General features: G+C 44.0%; 1 protein-coding gene across 1 annotated transcript in view; it reads right to left on the reverse strand.

The window, feature by feature from the left end:
- Positions 1-7594: 7594 nt before the first annotated feature.
- lrrtm2 (leucine rich repeat transmembrane neuronal 2) overlaps positions 7595-21425 on the reverse strand; it is a 16291-nt gene continuing 2460 nt past the window's right edge. Inside the window, exon 2 of the mRNA XM_015940763.3 lies at positions 7595-21425. This exon is cut by the window's right edge and continues 1100 nt beyond it. Within this exon, the coding sequence (XP_015796249.1) occupies positions 20889-21425 (537 nt within the window). The 3' untranslated portion in view covers positions 7595-20888.

The following is a 21425-nucleotide window of genomic DNA, read 5'->3' on the forward strand; positions in this document are numbered from 1 at the left end:
AATAACGAAACACCACTCGAGTTCAGATCAGGCGGGCCGTTCCTCCCAATCACACCCCTCCAGGTCAAGCTGTCATTGCCCACGTGAGCATTAAAGTCCCCCAGCAGGACAATGGAGTCCCCTGATGGAGCACTATCTACCACTCGTCCCAGGGACTCCAAAAAGGGTGGGTACTCTGAACTGATATTTGGCCCATAAGCACAAACAATAGTCAGGACCCGTTCCCCGACCCGAAGGCGCAGGGAAGCTACCCTCTCGTCCTCCGGGGTAAACCCCAACACACAGGCAGAGAGTCTCAGGGCTAACAAAAAGCCAACCCCAGCCCTCCGCCTCTCACCCGGAGCAACTCCAGCAAAGGAGAGTGTCCAACCCCTCTCAAGGACTTGGGTTCCAGAGCCAATGCTATGTGTTGAGGTGAGTCCGACTATATCTAGCCGGTACCGCTCAACCTCTGCCACAAGCTCCTGCTCCTTCCCCGCCAGCGAGGTGACGTTCCATGTCCAAAAAAAACCAGTTTTCTTGTCCGGGGATCGGACCGCCAAGGCTTTCGCCTTGGTCTTGGCCGATCCACATTGCACCGGACCCTTCATGTTCCTCCTACGGGTGGTGGGTCCACAGTTAGATGAGCCCATGTATCCGGTTCGGGCTGGGCCCAGCTGGGCCCCATGGGCGAAAGCCCTGCCACCAGGCGCACACTCACGGGCCCCAACCCCAGGCCTGTCTCCAGGGTGGGACCCCGGTAACCCTGCGGGCCGGGTATTCCGACTGTTTGAATTTACATCCATGAAAGATCCTGTGAAACTATTTTCGACATTCAAAATTCTGCTCAACCCTCCGTCTCCACCTCCTACCTACAATATATCAGCTGACACCTTTGCCTCATTCTTCACTGACAAAGTGGCAGCTATAAGCAGTTTACTCAACTGGCCACTCCTGAACATTCGTTACCACAAACTCCTTCTAGCCCATCCATCTCAAGCCCTACTGCTTCATTTCCCTCTCCTTCCCCTCTCACTGAGAACTGTGTGTCTAAGCTTCTCACGTGCAGCCACCGTACTACATGCCCACTTGACCCCATTCCAACTAATCTGCTCCAAGCGCTCCTACAGCAGTCACACATGTGATCAACGCTTCACTGACATCTGGTACATTTCCCTCCTCTCTCAAGCATGCTCAGGTTAAACTGCTGCTAAAAAACCCCATCTCTTCCTCCAAATCATGTGGAGAACTACCGACCTATCTCGCTCCTCTTTCTGTCCAAAATCATTGAAAGTGTAGCTTTCAAGCAGATCACAGATTACACAGAATTTCAGGGAGACTGCGACCAGAAAAGCCCCCTCTCCCCTCGAGAGGTGAAGAGGATCGCGCCGGAGGGCCACAACCAGCAGTCAGCAGAGTCCCGGGAGATATCGGCGGCAAGACCACAGGCCCGTCCGCAGCCTCCCAGCCCCTAGCCGGCTGAGTCTGGGACCCAATGACCCGGGACCAAGGGGTGACCACCCCCGCCAGGGACCCAGCAGAGCCCAGGGACCCAGACCCCACCAGGCAGCCACCAGGATTTGTCAGGCAGATGCCAAAAAACTTAAACTCCCTGACCCGGGAGCCACGACCCAGGCAGACCAAGGCACCGCACTCCACACCAGGTTTGGCAGGGAGAGGGGAGACGAAGATCTATATCATCAAAAGAAGTCCCAAGAGAAGGGAGGAGTCAAAGGCCCACCTGACATATACAGTCATACAGAAACACAGTCACACAATCCCTCCCTCATGCTCACACACACACATACAACCAAAGACTTACAAAAATGCACTCCGGACACCCACTCATGCTCCCCATACACACCCTATTCACTCTGGTCCCGGTACTGCTGCACATGGGGTACAACCATTACCGGTTCCCAGAGTTCTACCCTTTCTGCTGGGATGCTGATGAGCAGGCTCCCCCGCCCAACGCTGAGCACAGCAACCCTCCACCCCAGACCCCAACTGGACGGCCGGATCTCCCTCCTAGCCTCCAGCCCCAGGAAGTCAAGCGACAACAGAGGAGTGCTAAGACCCCTAGTCTCCCTCCGCCTGCTCCAGTATGGTGTTAGTGAGTGTTGATGAGGTGTATGCCATGGCTGTGGTGAGCGGGCAGTGCGGGCATCTTCTGGCCTATGCCAGCTGATGCCACCACACTACCCCACTTGCACCCACAGCCCTCAGTGTCTAAGTGCAGTTTAAAATTGGAAGTGGGCCAAATGCCGTTGAATGTGCTCACTCCCACGGCCCTATGTGTGTGTTTGCGTGGAATGTCGTTGGTGGAAGTGTTTAAGGGTCAAATAAAATTGGGGGGCAGGTTGCCACAGGAATGCGGAAATGTGGTCCATACCCGCACTCCCTGACTTGTCCACCCCCAAGGTCCTAAGTGCATATTTTTGTGATGATGTGAGGGAGCAGTAGGAGAGAAATGTGTGGGGATGGGGAGGAATGGCTGGTTGGGCTTAGCCCTCCAGGGAGTCAGCTCCCCCACTGGCCCCAATAGGCACCTCTGTTGTCAAAATGCCACCCAGAGCATGAAGACCCCAGCCCATCCTGCCAGGGCCCAAAGCAGCGGCATCACAGATCCTCACGGAGTCCAAGGGCACAACCCCAGCAGAATATCTACGCCTATCCCTGCATTTACACAACTTCTGGATTATAAAATACATAGGACATCCAGGTAAGGTTGGGTCCTCCCCCTCCTGGACTTCCCCCTCCCCTGTGATGGGACAGCAGAGGAGCCAAGGTCTACCTGAGGACCCTGATCCTCGGACATCTGCCATTTCCACCGGACAACCACACTGTCTCTGCACGAATATCAAACTGTCTCTCTGACATATCAAAATGGATGAAATCCCACCATCTCCAACTCAACCTCTCTAAAACTGAACTACTTGTCATCCCAGCAAAACCACCCATACAGCACATCTCAATCCAAAATGACTTCCTATCTCTTCAAAGGCAGTTCGAAATCTGGGTGTTGTGATTTATGAACACCTGACCTTGAACGATCATGTTGCCTCTGTTGTGTGTTCATGCCGCTTTGCGCTGTATAACACACAAAAGATCAGACCATACCTAACACAACATGCCACCCAGCTCCCGGGGGCTATCTACTGTTATCTCCCGCCTCGATTACTGCAATGCTCTTCTAACTGGTCTTCCAGCCTGTACTGTGAGACCTCTTCACATGGTCCAGAACACAGCGGCGCGTCTGGTCTTCAATCAGCCAAAAAGAGCACATGTCACCCCTCTGTTCATTGAGCTCCACTGGCTACCGCTAGCAGCACGCATCAAATTCAAATTGCTAACACTCTCTACTGTCCACTCCTTTGTTCCCTCCTCTCCATGATTCATGTCAATGTTGTTGTTGTTAGCCTCAAGGGCAATATGCCGATTATCACTTGTAAGTCGCTTTGGACAAAAGCATCTGCTAAATAGATAAACATAAACATAATCACATACAGAAATGATGGTAAGTAAAGAACAAATAATATTTATTAAGAACAATGTGTAACTGAAAGCGCTGCTCCAAACGGGAACAGACGGGACCGAGATCTAAAAGGGGAAAGCAAACAGGAATTAGAATCACGAAACCCTGGAACCAGAGAACCTGAACTAGAACTGTTTGAAGAGCTATTCTTACTGGAGATGATCGGTCTTTGTGAGGCAGGGCTGGGTCTTTGGGACCAGGAGGGGACAGACAAGCAGCAGGGAGTGAGGATCCAGGACGGGCGGAGGAAACAGGCTGCGAGGCAGACTATGATGTAGGTCCGGAGGCTGGTGGTTAGGCAGGCTGGGAAACGGGCAGGACGACAGACGGGCGGCAGAGAGTGAGGAGACCAGGGGGACAGTGAGCGACGTGATGTTGGACTAACAAATCCAGATGGCGGTGGGTAATTCCTGAGAACAGACGAGCAGGAACCTTCAGGACTCGTTAGATCAGGGCAGACTGGAACAGCCAGACAAAATTAAAAGTGAACAACAAACTAGAAATGCGACTGGCTAGTGTTTACCCAAGATGCGAGTATCAACCGGCACCGGAGTTGTGCCACACCGCTCCTTATGTACCCCTGGCCCTCTGATCAGGGAGGTCAGGAACAGCTGGCTCTCCAACATGACCACCTGTTAACACAGAACTGGGACAACTGCAGTGTATTAAGTGAACTCAATAGTGAGCAGGGCAGACTGTGACAGTGTTAAGTAAATGCACAACATACTGCTTATTTTTAGCAACTTCTCGTGGCCTTTTACATTTAAAAATTTGAAGTTTAGCTTTTGTAACTACTGTAATCATAAACAAATTGTGCAACCTAAACATCACTTCCTAACATCATCCCTAGCAAATAACTGTTTCTCCTCTTATTTTCCATACTTACTGTTGGGTTATTTTTAAATTCCTTAACCCTTAAACCTGAAATGAACACACACAAAGAGGAGGGAGGTTGTTTTACTCTGTGTGGCCAGAGCAGTGGAGGGAAGACATGGCATAAACCCCCGCAGGTCTCCGCCATACCTTCTCTGCCCCTCTCTGTCCCACAGTAAGTTATATTGAAAGACAGGACGAAGAAGGCGGGGCCTTCTCGAGTTACAGAGTTACAGGCTCATCTCCTAGGATACCAAGCACACACAAACATCGCACACATCACATTCCTAAACTGCTCCGTAGACATTCAGGTGGAAAGCTGCTTAACGTAGGGAGTAAAAACAAGCCATATCTCCCTCATACAAAACCAGGTTCAGTCAATATTCTATTTCTCATGGGAGTGTAACCTGACAACACAGAACAGTGGTGGTCTGAGGAAGGTCGTTGTCCTCCCTGTTGAGACAGGAAAGCTGGCACAGGATAACAGTTTGCATTTAATGAAGCAACAGGTGTTTTACTTAAAAGGCAGTTATGATTTTAAGCAGTAATGTCAACGAAAAACCACTTTTTCCCCTATCACTTACCTGCCCTGTATCAGCCTGTGAAACCAGCTCATCTTTCTGTCCGACTCCCTTAAAATTGCTGACATCTTGCTGTGTAGCTGTCTGCCTGACTTCACTGCTGCAAGTACTAACCTGTGAAGTGCTGGCTGTGCTGCTAAATATGTCTGTTAGTTTGTGACATTCAGAGGCTTCAACATCTAATGCCCACCATTTTTTTCTCTTGCTTTCTCAGCCCCACCCTTGTCTTTCCTTTTTTACTTGCAGCCGCGTTTTGCATCGTTTCTTTCTTTCCAGTCTTTGTCACTTATTCTCTTTACCTGGCGGCCACAGCCAGTGCAGCTGGCATCCAACCTAGGGGTGCATTGCTGCCACCTACAGTGCTGGAGTGTGAAACATATTGGGGGGGGGGGGGGGGGGGGGGGGGGATGACAGCGTGCATGGAGAGTAGTTGGCTGGCCCGTCAGCCGTTTTTGAGCACCGGCCTTTCTGTGATTCTCCAGAATCCACAGATGGCCAGTCCGCCCCTGCCTTTAATATTCAATTGATGATGAAACTAGGTAATTTGAGTATTGCCAGGGAAACACTACTTTATGACAATTTGACACAGAGGCAAAAATATAATTTATAAAAATCAATTCATTACTATAAGTCAACTACTATTATGATGCAGAGCAAAGGACTACAAATGAGCTGAGGTGATATCAACTGAGACACTGAATGAGCAATGATGAAATATGAGCTTAGATGTTATGCTAAAAAACCTAATTAAGGGTTTTAGAAAATTGTGATGTCTGGGTTGTAAAATAAGTCTGGCTGAATGTTTACTTAGGTTTAACAAAAAACCATCCAATGCCAGGTGTGTTGTACAGTACCTGTGTGATAAGGCTCATCAGCAATCCTGCTGGGCACAAAGTCTCCTCAGCATGCGAGTAGTATCACTTCAAAGGCCGTATTTCTCTGAATCTCCATCAGCTTGTCAGAGATAACCACAGGGTCTGCTGGCGAGACGTTTCACGTGTGAAGAGTTGTTTCTCCGATGGAGTTTTTCAGTCTTGCAAAGAAAGTCTGACCTTGAAAGGATGGTTCATATGCTACACCTCCCTTGTGCTGTTCACCAACGTAAAAGAGTTGCCAGAATTCACCCTGCTGGATTTATAACATGATGTGATGAACAATATTACACTTTACACAGGGACTGAAAAAATAAAAGAAGTTCGGATACCTACCAGCTTTTGTCACTTGTGGGATCACCGGGTTTAGATGCTACGCACACACAAATCCCCTCAAATGCGCCATCTCTTCATGCACCAATAACATGCAGGCTCCCAATACTTTGGGCATCTCCTGTGATTTAGTTACTTTTGGAGAATCGACACATTTGATATTTTACTACTTGTGGTATGAGGGCGGGTACAGGGGGGTACACAAGTCCAAACTGGTTGGGAAGCACCATCGTAAGCTACTGCTGCCCCATTAACAGGTGCTCGTCATAAAATTAGGATTTCATGACAAAGTTAATTTATTTCAGTAGTTCCATTCCAAAAGTGAAACTTGTATATTAGATTCATTCATTACACACAGACTGATATATTTCAAATTTTTATTTCTTTATTTTTGATGATTATATCTGGCAACTAATTAAAATACCAAATTCAGCATCTCAGAATATTAGAATATTGTGAAAAGGTTAGATATTTAAGACCGCTGGTGCCACAAGCTAGCTGATTCACTGAAAACACCTGCAAAAGCCTTTGAATGGTCTCTCAGTCTAGTTCTGTAGGCTACACAACCATGGGAAAGCCTGCTGAAGTTCAGTGTAAAATTTCCACAGTCAGTGATGGTTCAGGGTGCCACGTCATCTGCTGGTGTTGGTCCATTGTGTTTTCTGAGGTCCACGATCAAAGCAGTCATCTAACAGGAAGTTTTAGAGCACTTCATGCTTCCTGTTGCTGACCAACTTTATAGAGATGCAGATTTAATGTTCCAACAGGACTTTGCACCTGCACACAGTGCCAAAGTTATCCATACCTGGTATAAGGACCATGGTACCCTTGTTCTTGATTGGCCAGCAAACTTTCCTGACCTTAACCCCATTGAAAATCTCTGGGGTATTGTAAAGAGGAACATGACAAACGCCAGACCCAATAATTCAGAAGAGCTGAAGGCCACTATCAGAGCAACAAGGGCTCTCATAACACCTGAGAAGTGCCACAAACTCCATGCCACGCCACATTGCTGCAGTAATAAAGGCCAAAGGAGCCCCAACTAAATATTGAGTGCTGTACATGCTCATACTTTTCAGTTGGCCAACATTTGTAAAATTCCCTTTGTTGCTTTTGCCTTATTTGATATTCTAATTTTTGAGATACTGCATTTGGGATTTTCATTAGTTGTCAGTTATAATCATCAAAATAAAAATACAAAAAACATTAGAAATACGTCAATCTGTGTGTAACAAATGAATATATTGTACAAGTTTCACTTTTTGAGTGTAATTAACTGAAATAAATGATCTTTGTCATGCTTTTCCAATTTTATGACCAGCACGAACATTTAACCAAAAGTTGGAATTAAAATTTTGTCCATTTTTAAATATTTGGGCTGAAAAAACTGACTGAATGAAATGAACAACCAAACCAAGATGTCAGTGTACATCTGTTTGCAAACACTTTGCAAACAATTATAACCATTTTATTTAATAAAAAAATATATGTTTTGAAGGGACAATGTTTAGCACATCTTATCCACTATACAGATATGAAATTTTACATATTACAATACAAAAGGAAAATGCATTCATTTTTGCACAAAGAGTTTGAAAATGCAAGTAGAGACAGGTTCTCTTGTGTTTTTTTAGTTGTTGTTTTTTCAGCTGGGTGGGCTTAAGGGCTAGGACACGACAAGAGGAAACTGTTTAAAAATAGCCAAAGTGCAAAGGGATGCATAAATCTACAAATTTACTGGATTTTCAGTCACTTGGTACAACGGTAATTTGAAACTGAAATATCGAATGCTTTACTGGACTTATTTGAATTCCATTTACGTACTCATTCCTTTTTTAAAAAGTATGTCTCCCACTAACACTTCCTAAATAAAGTTAAGAAATACTGAAATTATTGTTTGATTTTGAAACATGCAGAAGTGCAGTGGTAAAAGCAGTTTGAAGATGGGGAAATTTTTAAAGATGTGGTTCACTCATTTAATCAGTGTATCTGTGGTGGTCTCTGGTAGGAATGAATGCTTGGTAAATGAGCTCCAGCTTCAGCAACTAGAAAATTACCACATCAGAACCGAGCTTCAGACAGCAGGATTTGGAATCTTATTTCTGTGGGTGTAGCACCCGATAGTTTGGTTCCCTCCTGGCCACTTGGTGCCCTACGCACACGCTAGGATGCGCATGGGCTGAGTGCCAACTCGGGGGGTGGGGGGAGGGTGGGGGTGGGGGGTGGTATGGCGGCACATTATGGAAGGCTGACAGATCTGTTAACGCTTTGAACAAAACAATGTCTTAAATTAACAACACTGCAGAACAATAACCAAAATGTTTTATTCTACAAAAAAGATGCAATTGTAAAGGAAAGAAAAGTTTTGAATTAATTCCGTAGTTTGAGTGCCATGTGATATAATTTTTGTTCCCTGTCAAAAAAGCGCCTTGCCAAACATGGTTAAAAATTAGCGTAGGTAAAAGAGCAAAATAATGTTTCCTTCTGTCATTTGCAGCCACAAATTGTGTAAATGGACTTCTTGTCTAGTATGTGAAACGGCATCTGTCATTGATGAACTCGTTCAATGCCAGCCGTTTCCTGATCAGTAAAGCCCTTCGCTGCCAGCATTTCTCACCGTTTTTACTGTTTTTTTGAGTCAGAGAATGTTGCGCGCTAGGATGATGTCGATGCCAAAACAACCAAAACAAAGGGGAGACTCACGTCTTACATCAGGAAGAATCTGTGCTTTTCGAGCTCTATCTGTTCTGTCATCATCCGTTGTTGAATTGTGATCAGCAGAATCTTTTCCGGTTCGCGACTCACTTTTTTTTACAGCAGCGGCCCAAAACGATCTCCTAACACATGGATTTTCTGCTTCCTGATCACGTGACGTGTGACGTATGCGGATGAAGAACGGCTTTAGAGCTGAGATTTTTGTTCACGCGGTGCAGGGGCTCGTTCCGATGCCCACGGTTGGATTTAAAATGTAACAGCAGTGAATGAGTTAAGCATTACCATCATTTTAGTTAACGAAAATATTAGTAAACGGAAATAACGGCCAGATGACAGATATTCAAACTATACATATCATGCAAAACTTCTCTGGAACTAGTAGAAAAAAACAAAACAAGAGTTTAAGAGTTTGTGGTATGGCAGTTAACATATTCCAAGCAGTAGCCTGATCCAAGTTTGATTCCTGGTCAGCGCTGAGGGTTTTAATGTGAAAAAAGTGGTTTTCGTGGCAGTACTGTTTTATATTTGCTTAATGATATAAATGGTGATTTAGCATCTTTTGTATGTAAACACAGGTGTTTAAGCAGATGTATTACACGACTAAAGCAGTGAATAGTCAGTCTGATTAAGGGACAGAATGATATTTACCGTTTATTATGTAATGGCATCATCTGATACACTTATTTATTAGCTCATCTGTGAGCTGCCCTGTGCTAATGCTGAATTTGATCAAAATGTATAATTGCCTTTCTGAAAGGCATTTGCTTAACACTTGAAAGTCCATGGCAGCCACTCTGACTGTTCTGTTGTTTGGATGTTTAATTACTTTGTCAAATAATAGCATGCAGCTTGACTTCTCCTAAATCTGCGTAATATTTTATTAAAATGGACTTCATGCTTATTGTCCAAAATACAGACATAACATGATGATTTCTACCTATTTGGTACAAGGCAGTCGTTTTGACGGCCAGAAAATTTCTCGCTGGTTTCCCCCGTCAAGATAAAAATAAAAGTGAAGGTTTGGAAATTTTACAGTCAACGGGCATCTCCACCATTTAATCAGTCTTTCTCTTATAGGGAAAATGGCACAGTGGCTTAAAAGAAAATGTCTGTAGAAATGGCGTTAGAAAGACTGATATCATGGAAAGTTACAATTCTGAAGCTGTCTATTTGGGTGTCATTTTTGACTGAAAAAACTCATTATTTAGCTAATTAAATTTAATATCTGAAATTATAACCTTAAAAGTGATTTTTTTTACATTTAAATATTGAAGTCAACATGGCCTTTCTAGTATTAAATGCTTTAAAATAATATAGTAACTAAAATGTGTTTTCTACACAAGTTTTGTGTTAAATAATTGGTCAGTTTATTGATTTGTTTAACTTTGTTTAAATGTTTTATTCTAATACTTTTCCATGTACAAAATTGAGATTCATTATTTGGTTAAATTCAATGGTAAATGGCCTGTTTTTTGTATAGCTCCTTCTTAGGGTTCTGCAACCCCCAAGGCGCTTCACTACACATCACACATCCACACACAGTCACACGATGGTGATGATAAGCTATGTAGCCACAGCTACCCTGGGGTGCACAGTGGCGAGGCCTGCCACACACTGGCACTACCGGTTCCTCTGGAGGGTGAAGTGTCTTGCCCAAGGACACAACTGCAGCATTCTCTGGTGGGAGCCAGGACTGAACCTGCAACCTTCCAATTACTGGACAACTCGCTCTACCTCCTCAGCTACTGCTGTCCCTGATCAGATTCAGATATATTGTGCATCTACTGTTGTTAGTGGTGACCATTTAGCATGAAAATAAGGTAGAAAACATCTAGATATCAGCCATGAACATCTGCCTACAAACATCAGCGTACCATGACCTCTTCATAGCGGTGGATCTTCAGTCTAAACTAATCTATCAGAATATTAAAACTATAAGAATATAATAAACTACATCACCAGCTGTAGGGATGCACCAAAATGAAAATTATTGGCTGAAACCAAAAACCGAAACAGCAAAAGAAATGATGTCAATAATTAGAACCATAGTGTTAGACGCACTGTAAAATTGGAATCTTCCTCCTATCGTCTAAAATCCCCACACCCTTCATGGTAGCACCTAGCTACACCGCACCAGGCCTGGCTCTATCTGTCTCACGTTCTCCATTTGCCAGCTGTATTTAATGAATAAGTATTGATGGGAATGTCACAAACTACAGATAATCAAACAAACTCATTTTGTAAAGTGGGAGACGTGTAACATTACTAATTTTTTAGTCAAGCGGCTGAAGTTAATAGAAAATGATTCAACAACAACCTTATTTACTGTGTTTTGCGTCAAATGGCTTTTGTCTGTGCATCATGTTTGTGTTGGCTAGTAACTTTAATAATGTTTAAGACACATAGCAAGATGTTTGAACATCAGCAACATAACGTTTGAGAGAAAATACAATTATCCTCCAGAAGAAAATGACTGCCAACTACCATGTACTTTCTTTCTTTTCTCTCCCATGAGAAACGAGTAATTCTAACTGAGCTGTGGCTCTTTTCGTCTAACCCCAGCAGCATCAGCGCCACGAAACGGCAGAGGAATGTCACTGCTTCAAATAGAATCCATTATAGTCTATGGCACAGGCATCAAACTCAGGCCCTCGGGCCAAATTTGGCCTGCAAGATCAAATACATAATGGCCATGTTCGAGTTGAGCTGCGCCTCGCCTGGAAAAGAGACGAGAGCAAACGACACAGCAGGGGGAGTGGCTGAAAGCCGGCGTTTAAGTTGGACAGATTTCCCTACATGTGTAGCTCGCGGGTGACGATGGCTGAAGATATCGCGTTAGAGTCGGTTAGAGTTCATACTTGTTTAATTATTTATTTTAATTCTGGTGCCTGCTAGAAGCTGACACACATCCTCACGTGCTTGTGGATATCACATATTGTATATGAAGACATGACTGTAATAATAAGTAAAGGTTATCAGCTGTAGGTTCAGTGTGCTCATAGGAAACGTGACAAAAGAAAACAAAACACATTTCTCTTTATGGCCTATATAGATGTCATCAATGTGATTTACAGAATACATGTGACCAACTAACATTTCATGTTCTACCACCGGATGTTTAGATCAACATATGAACCAATCAGATCTTAGATCAGGTGAGAGCCAGGCGTTTCCCGCCGTGCCCTAGGTTTTGCAGCCGAGGGAGAGCAACTGCAGCGCCTTGCTGCAAAAACTGCGGCCGCCTTGATCTCACAAGGTTATCGTTGCCTACGTAGGCATGACGTCAGAGCAAGTCGGCATACAAGCCGGACACGAATCTAACCGGCATGCGCTGCTCGCCGATCACCGGTGATCTAACCTGCGCAGAACTAGCTCATCTCGAACACGGCCAGCAAAACAGGCCGATTTTACCTCAAAGACTACAAATCACATTGTGCAAGTCTTTCAAAGCGCCCCCTTCTTTCTGTTAACATTAATTTGCGTCCATGCTACTATCGGTGTCTCGAACAAACTGAGAACACTCCTCTTACTCAGCACCGAGTTTCCTCAGCAATTAGCCAACTTTGAAGCCCAGAAATGGATTTTGAAAGCTCAGTAATCTGTTCTTGGCTTACAGGGAAGCGCACCAACCAACTTCCAGACCGAGATGATTCAAATCCAGTTTAGCGACACACTCCCGTCAGTATGACTGTGGCTGCTGCAGTGTTTATCTCTCCTCCCTGACACTGACCAACCTGTGTGGTCCAGCTGCTCAGATTCTCTCCATGTTCAGCAGCACAAACCTGTGTGAGCAACTGTCCTCTTTGGTGAAGATGACCAGAGCAACACAGCTCCTTCCTCAGCTCAGAGCCCAACCCAGAGATGCAGGTGTCTGGCTGGAACAGGTGAGCATCACAGTGATTCAGAGTGGAGCAAACTGAGCTTGAAATATTTTTTATGCACATTTTTGGCTCCAGAGCATGAAAGTTGATAGGTGAGACATTGCATTTTCATTTAAGATAATTACTATTTTTTGGGTTTTTGTTGTTGTTAAAACAAATTTAACCCACTTTAAAACAGGAACTGGAAAGACTACAAATAGATTAATAGAATAGAAACTGAATAGAAAATCCCTTTATTGTCCCTCAGTAGGGAAAGCTTGGTGTCACAGCAGCAACAACATTCATTACACGAGCAAAAAGGAGAGTAAAAAATAAGAATAAAGAGTAAACAAGAAGAAAACATAAAATAGAAATAAATGATTCAAAATAAAACAAGTAAAAAATGCTGTGTATACACAAAATAATAATAAAAATAAAATGAAACATAAGTAATGTGTGCTTTATTTTAAATCGACTTGCTTGAATGTAATTTGGTTATTCCACATTCAGTGTTAGTGCAAAAATAAGTTTGTTTCCAAATGAAAAGGTTTAACTTTATGTATCTGTAGTTAAAGGAAAATGTGCACATTTGTCGTCACTTTTTCCAAAAATATTGAGTTTGGCCCAAAACTTCATCCCAGTTTTTCATTTCAGCCCAGTATCAATTTGAGTTTGACACCCCTGGTCTATGGGGGTGTTTAAAACAAGCTTCAATTTTCAGGCGTGTACCAGAAGCGTCGCGCCGCTAATGATAGGAACGGGCTTTATGTTGGCCGTGCCACTTCTGGGACACATCAATTTTCACACCTAACATAGGGCTAGACAGGAAGTAACACACGGTTTCAGTGTAACTCCCCCAGTAATTTTCAAAATGAAACTATTACAGCGATGCAATTTAATATCTATGTAGAGTACGTCAATACGTGACGTAATGCCTTATTTACTCCTTGCATCATTTAAGAGGTGCAACTGTGTGTTTCAATTCAATTCAATTCAAAAATACTTTTAATTCTGGCAGTGGAGAAGACCAACATCATATATGACATCAAACGTGATCCCTTCTTTTGGGTTTGATGGCGGATGGCATAGCCAAACCGTGAACTTTAAAGTTTTAAGGGATTTCGTAATCTTGCGAGTTCAGTGAGGAGCACAGCGAGCAAGCTGTTCTGTGGCCAAGACTCTTCCAGTGTGTACTGGATTGCATTGAAGCTCGTGAGTTAACTGCATCGCGCCGCACCGCTAATGATAAGATCGGCTTCTATTTTTGCTTTTTGCCACTTCTGGCACACGTCAATTTCTGCAGTAGGGCTAGATAGAAAATCACACACGATTTCAGTGTAAAACCCCAAGTAATTTTCAAGATAAGACTATTACAGAAATGCAATTTCATATCTATGTAAATTATGTCAATACATGACCTAACGACTTATTTACTTCCTGCATAATTCGAGAAGTTGCATAATTTGATAAGTTGAAGTTTCGAGGGACTTTGTGATCTTTTGAGTTCAGTGAGGAGAACAGCGAGGAAGCCGTCCCATGGTCAAAACTTTTCTGATGTGTACTGGACCGCATTGAAGCTAGCGAGAAAACGATTTCGCGCCACTGTTTCTTCCGTTGTGAATTAGCAACACATTCTCACTCCCAGTGCGTCAAAAACAAACGCTTGGTCAGCCACCCTCCGCATCAGGCCCCTGACACCTAAAGTGCCCTTTTTCGTTACTTATGTGCAAAAAGGGTTTTTTCTCTTTTCTGACTGCAGATCCCAATGCAGCGTAAAACTGACTCGATGGGATATCCGCTGATGCGGCACCAAGCCAGCTCATTTAACCGCACCTAAACCTTAACGTTTTGCTATATATAACGTTCTCCTCACCCTCTTCCTAACCTTAACCCTCTTGCTACCTAAAACGTTACTCTCACTGTGATCAAGCGTCTGTTTCTCATGCATTCTGACTGTGAATTTTCGTATTTGCCGCCCAAGGGCATGTTAGAACATACCATCTGGCGAGGGGGAGGTTACAAATACCCTCTAATTTTAACCTCCACCTTGGTAGTTGAAACCTCCCCCTCGCATTGCCTGGGTCCAAGCTCGACCACTGACGAGGCGGCTCCCGCCGTTCACTTCATAGAGCCGGCTTTTAGAGCGACCGACAAATCACTAACGTGTTCACTGGCAAGATGGTTAAGGTTAGGATAGGGGTGAGGGGAAGGTTACATAACAAGAGGATAAGGTTAGGGTGAGGCACATTGAGCTTGTTTGCTGCCCTGGCTGCGGACATCCCATCCCATCAGTTTTACGCTGCATTGGGATCTGCAATCAGAAAAGGGAAAAACCCCTTTTCGCACATAAGTGAGGAAAAAGGGCACTTTAGGAGTCAGGTGGCTGACCAAGCGTTTGTTTTTGACGCGCTGGGAGTGAGAATTTGTTGGAATTAGGGGTTGAACTCCATCTCCTGTTTGTGTTTAAACTCCTGCTGCAGCAGCAGTCCCGCTTTTCTGTCTGATCCACTGAGGGGAGGGCCTGTGTCAGTGACGTGACTAATGTGTTTCAAAATAAAAGCTACACTGCCTTGGTCTACTTGTGTATTTGCAGCTCTCGTGTCTGGGACTGGGAGTTTGGGCAGCCGCCACCTCACTCCCGGTGGCTGCCTGGCGGTGCCCAGTCCTCTGGGCTCAGTTGGCTCTCTGCCGGGGTCAGGCGCCTTTGGGTTCCGGGATTTTGAGTTCTGAACTTAGCCGGCCCTGACGTGGACAGCTGCGGGCAGGTCTGGGGCGCGCTGTTATGATCTTCTGGGCCTCTGGCATCGCTGCTGGATGCGCCCCCCCCCCGAATTATCCTCTGTGGGGGGAGGGTGGTAGGGCCTTCTCTGCCAGCAGTCTCTCCTGAGGGTCTCTATTAGAGCTGCAACAACAAAAAAATTGATGAAGAAATCCGGGGGAAAAGCATTTCGTCATCGATTTGTTGTGTTGTGCAACTTTTATGCAACAGCCAATGCGCTCAGCTCATCTGTATGCAGCCGCAGAGCAGACTAAAGCAGATCAGAACGAGAGAGACATATATGTTGCACATGCAATGAAAAAAAAACTTAGTGTGCGATAAACAGTTGTAGATGTAGCACTCGTACAACACCTTCTCAGGTAACTTTTTTTTACCCAGAACTTTGTTGAACAAAGGTAAGTTGCTTGTTGTTGTGTAAGGAACAGGCCTTTTACTGGTGCACAATGCACAGGATTCAACACCAGCCACCAGGTTGTTCATTGGCTCATCGTCACCTTCAAAGGTTCTGCTTGTTGGAAAGGCTGCAAGAGTGAAACACGGAAACAGTTAGAGATTGAGGCAGCGGAGCTAACCGACAGGCCGAACCAATGTTCTGGACACCCACCACCAGCCAGCGGACCTAGCATGCTAGACCGAGTCGGAGAACCACGTCATCCAGCGTAACTATCCCATAGGCCGCACCGGTGCTCCAAATATCCACCGCCAATTAGCAATGCTAGCTGCTAGACCACGCTGGACAATCACAACAACCAGCAGAGCTAGCCGACAGGCCAAGCCAGACACACACCGTCAGCAACAGAGCAGAGCCACTGCTCCATCAGCGTTGACAGCTACAACCTCGCCTTCCACCAATTTCAGTCAGGACCTCTGCTAGCTACAGCCCAGCCTTTCACCAGCTTCAGTCAAGTCCTTTGCTACCCAAAGGGGAAGGGGGTAGTTGCGCTGGGAGCACTTCCTTTCTGTGCATCTGTGTGTGTGGGGAGGGATCTGGAAGGCGTGGCGCTGTAATTTTAACAGTGGCACAGCTCCGTGCTTGATCATTTGTAGGGGAAACCCTGCTAAGTCTCCCACTTCTGCCTCGCTGCTTGATCTCACTCTCACTAACTATGGTTTGGCGCTTTGGCACGATACCTGTACCTTCCCCTCCAGCTCGGCTGTCTGACGGGAGGGAGGGTTTGCTTTGCGCTGCTGGCGGTTCATTACACCAGCCCTCTATGTGACAGCACACCTCCCGTTCGCCTGTCATCTGGGGGGAGGGGCGCATGGGGTTTGGGGACCACAAAGAGGGGGCCGCCTATTGAGGACCACTGCAGTAGACTTTAAAATGTAATGGCTCTTTTGCATGCATGCGTATATGTACCCACACATCTCAGTTCCAGACTCAGAAGTTTTAAAGCCTGACCACTATTCTGTTTATTGTAATTTTATGTTCATATATGTTTCTATTTGTTTTTATATGCTTAAATGTTTATATGTTTATATGTTTTTGTTGTTGTTCTCTTGTATTAATTTCCAAGGCTCTCGGCCAGGTCATATTTGTAAATAAGAACTTGTTCACAAACATTATACGTGGTTAAATAAATAAATAAATAAATAAATAAATAAATAAATAAAAAGTGTGCTAATAGGTGCTGTGGAGGAAAAGAGAGAAACCACACAAAGGCAGAAACAGTCCAAAGTTTGGGATCAAAATGCATCTACGGGCAGATTAGCTAATGCTAGCTGGTAGCAAGCTGACGATCAAGTGGGGTTCTGAAAAAACATGATGGTTGTGAAACTAAGAATATCTAAACTCTGCAGGCGGGAGAAAAATCCACACCAGCCTGTTTAAGGATTTCAAATAAAGTGTTGATATCAAGCAGGACACTGTAGCCGAATCACTGTAACGCTCCACCTGTGAGCGTACAGCTGTAACCCCTACTTCATCAGTAGCACGGAATGGTTTACTTGCAAATTTCACTGCGCCAATACACAGAGCGAGAGTCGGCCGCGGGATGGCTTTTCCACCGTGCTCCTCCCGGGACTCGCTAGATCACAACATCCCTCAAGATTTCAAAAGTCACAGTTTGTTTATGCCGTCCGCCCTTAAACCAAACAGAAGGAAATCATATTTAATATTACTGTTTGATGTGATGTGATGTGTGTGTGTGTGTGTGTTATTTATTTATTTTTCTGCGGTAATATTTTGAACATTTCAATTTTGAAAGTTGGTTCTTTGGTAGATGCGCTCTCCATGGTGCTGAATGTGTGTGTGTGTGTGTGTGTGTGTGTGTGTGTGTGTGTGTGTGTGTGTGCTCTGTCTTCTCGATCCCCAGTGAGTCGTGGAGGATGGCTGCTTATACTGAGCCAGGATTCTCTGGAGGTTTCTTCCTGTTAAAAGGGAGTTTTCCTCTCCACTGCCGCTTTTTGCTTGGTTGGTATGAGGACTGCTGTAAAGTCATTGACACTAGTCAGTGACTTGATGCAATTTGCTGGGTTCCTTATATAGGAAACATTATTTCTGATTGGCTTAATGAACTGACCTGAATTGGAATGTTTATTATGTGAAGTGCCTTGAGACGACTCTTGTCGTGATTTAGTGCTATGTAAATATTTTGAATTGAAATAAAACTTGAATTGTTATATATGATGTTGTTCCTCTCGACTGCCAGGGTTAAAACCATAAAAAATACACAGTTGAACAGTGCTGGGAGTTAATTTGCTGTTTGGTCACATATATGGACATAATCTACATAAAATTGCATTGCTGCAATAGTCTTTTATTTAGGAAATTACCGTAGGTTTTACACTGATACAGTAGTAGATTTCCTTTCTAGCCCTATGTTAAGTACGGTAAGTGACATGCTCCAGAAGCCGCTTGCGGCAAAAATAGAACCCAATCCTATCTTTAGTGGCAGCTGGTTTGAATCACCCCAATAGACTATAATGGATTCCACTGACACAGACACTTCCCCTGTGAAGTAGGGGTAAGAATCATTTTCGTCGCTCAGACATCAATTATGATTGCTTTACAGCTGGACAGGAGACCGGGGGGGGGGGGGGGGGGGTCCACTATCTCGTATCAGAAGCTAATGCAGGAGATTGGTGTAGAAGACTATTTTCATGTTTAGCCTGCATGAAACACTCAGTGACAATCATCGAGAGATAAAAAAAGTATTTTCAGTAAACCACACCTTTAAATCACAGTTTAATATTGTACTGTGTGTAGTGCTATTTAAATTTGAGCATCAGTTGTAAAATGTTTTGGTTTGTGTACGCATTTTGTGTTTGTAGGCATCATGCGGACATATGCCGACATACAAGTCTGAAGCCAACGTTTGACACGCATCATGAAGACAGAGCCGCAGATGGTACCTTCTGCTTTCACTCAGGATGTCAGCCACAGGGAAAGTTAATGCAGCACCTTTAAGCATCACTCTATCAGAAAATAATAGCTGACTTTCAATTGCAACCAGCAACCAGAACAACTGATTTCTCCGCCTTTCCCCATCAGGATTTGATATGATTCATTTTTGTTTATGAACAGTAAGTTTCTTGTTAATGAGTAATCGTTGCTACTGTTTCCTGTCTTCACTTAAAGCTCAGGATGACATTCATACTTTCTGTTGTTTGTTGTTGTTATTTGGCCACAGGGAAGCTTGTTTTCATAAACGTGAGGTATTAAGCAGTACTTGTCTTTGTCCTGTCTATTCCTCTCAGCCTGTCCTCCCCTGCCCCCACCACCAAACCAAGCTGTGAGTGGGAATCTGCAGCAGCAGTTTCAGACTGATGCTAGTGCACGTCCACCCTCTCCTGCATACAGATGGGTCCTGAGCAAAGCGCACAGTTGGCTTATCACTAGATCTCCATTTGATTCGGTTGCATTGACCGCAGTGTGCCGTGACTTGTTAGTCCAAACACGTACATTGATGTATTCATTCACTTTAAATCGTTGTTTCTGACTGAATGACGGTTTCTAATAGAAAAATAAAGAAAACTGTCTCTGAAAAGTTTACTGGACCGTTCTGTGGCTATGAAGGATGATTCTACAACAGCTACTTTTGCCTGATTGATGAGCTAAATGTTGCTGGATGACTGGTGTCGATGACAGAATATAAAATTCTTTTTGCCTTTCCGTAATTGGTTCAATCTTGAAGCTGTCAGTCCTGATTAGTGTGTAAGCAGTAAAGACTTTGGGCTTCTGGGAAAGGTTTTATTTTCAGCATAAATTGTTCTGGCACTTGCTCTGTTCATTAGCCTTTCACTTGCTACTTGCAAAAACATACATTTTCCATCAATTTAATCTGGTATGGCAACTCAGCAAATTGAACTTAATTGGGTTTAGCTCAAATATATCATGGTCACAGTTTGTATGGCCTTTAGGGAAATAGGTAATCCATGTACAAATAACTGTACATTAAAGGTCTTATTCACTTGTTTTGTATACAAAACCCTCAAAAGTGAGGGTGACATCCATGAGTTTGATCAGCGCGAGCTGGAGATTTATCAACACCAAATGCATCTTCTTCTGTCCTGCAGGTTGTTTTTGTTTGTTGCCCCTCAAAGGCAGAGGCTCCTTAGGTAAGCTACAATGTGTTTATGAGCCAACATGTGGTTCACCATGGTGTTCAATTAAATAACAGCCTTTATTTCACCATCATTTCCATTTCCCACCTTTTACTCACATTTGCTCACAGCCAGAGTTTATAAAGAATCACAAATATTTGAAAAACAAAAGTTTTTCTTATTCAGGATTGTTGATTTTAGTTGGATTTTGTAAAAGGGTTAAATTTCATGGGTTCATTATTATTATTTCTATGAAATGATTCCAAAGTGGTGACCTTTATTTATACTTTAACATCAGTACCAATGTCATAAAACACCACGCGGATAACTGATCAGACCTCTGACGGATGGACATCCGGTGCCTCTGGAGGAATTAAATATAAAATCTAATTTCAAATCATTACCTTTAGGAAGAATTGACGCATCACGCCCACCCCCCTCTTGTTGTTTTATATTAGCAGAGGGTCGTCAGGCCCAGTGGTTTCACTGTGTTGCTGAATATAGATAAATCTCCCCGTTCACACCTCTCCTGATGATGATTGCCCCCGGCTGAAATGAACATCATTGCTTTCATAGAAAAATAATTTAGTGGCTATCTTGGCATGATTCCTTTACTGTCCAACCTCCGTCTTTAAAGCATTTAATATATGTCAAATATCTTTATATCTCACTTGTAAAAACGCTTTTTCTGCTTCTTTTTTCTTTTTTTTTCTTTTTTTTTTTTTTACATAAAACTGAGAACAAATAAAAAAATCAAACCCTGTTTCTGCTGAAATGGTCACATGACAAACCTCATGTCCTGGAATAAATAAGAGTTCAGACTTCACACTCTTTGTAAGGCAGTTGCTGACACTTGCACTGCCCATAGCCATTAATGATCACAAGCGCTCCTTCTTCATGGCTGGGCTCATACTCATTATAGGGTACCTGTGTGGCTAGGTCTGCCATTGGCTGTCGCTGCTGTGTCCTCATCTGTCTGCGGTTCTGAATAGCTGAACAGTGGCGTATCCGCCGCATGGTGGGGGGGCAGCACTTCCGTGAGATATATACAATGAAAATGATGAAAAAGAAAGAAAACAGAAGGGCCATTGTTCCAATAATAACCCTATGAGTCATGACAGTGTTGTCCACTGCTGAAGAGTCATCGGTCACGGCGTTCTCTTCCAGCAAAGCAGTAGTTGCTTGAGCAGTGTGTGGTGTGTGTGTTGTGGTTGTAGTTGTAGTGATTGTAGTAAAGCTCCCAAAATCCTCGGCATAGTCCTGTGTGGGGGTCTGCTGCATAATTCCAAATAAAGAGCTTGTGATCTCTGCAGCCACTGTTCTGTCTGTGGCTGTACTAATGGTCTGAACTAC

This window comes from Nothobranchius furzeri, chromosome 2, assembly GCF_043380555.1.
Source record: "Nothobranchius furzeri strain GRZ-AD chromosome 2, NfurGRZ-RIMD1, whole genome shotgun sequence".
NCBI lineage: Eukaryota > Metazoa > Chordata > Actinopteri > Cyprinodontiformes > Nothobranchiidae > Nothobranchius > Nothobranchius furzeri.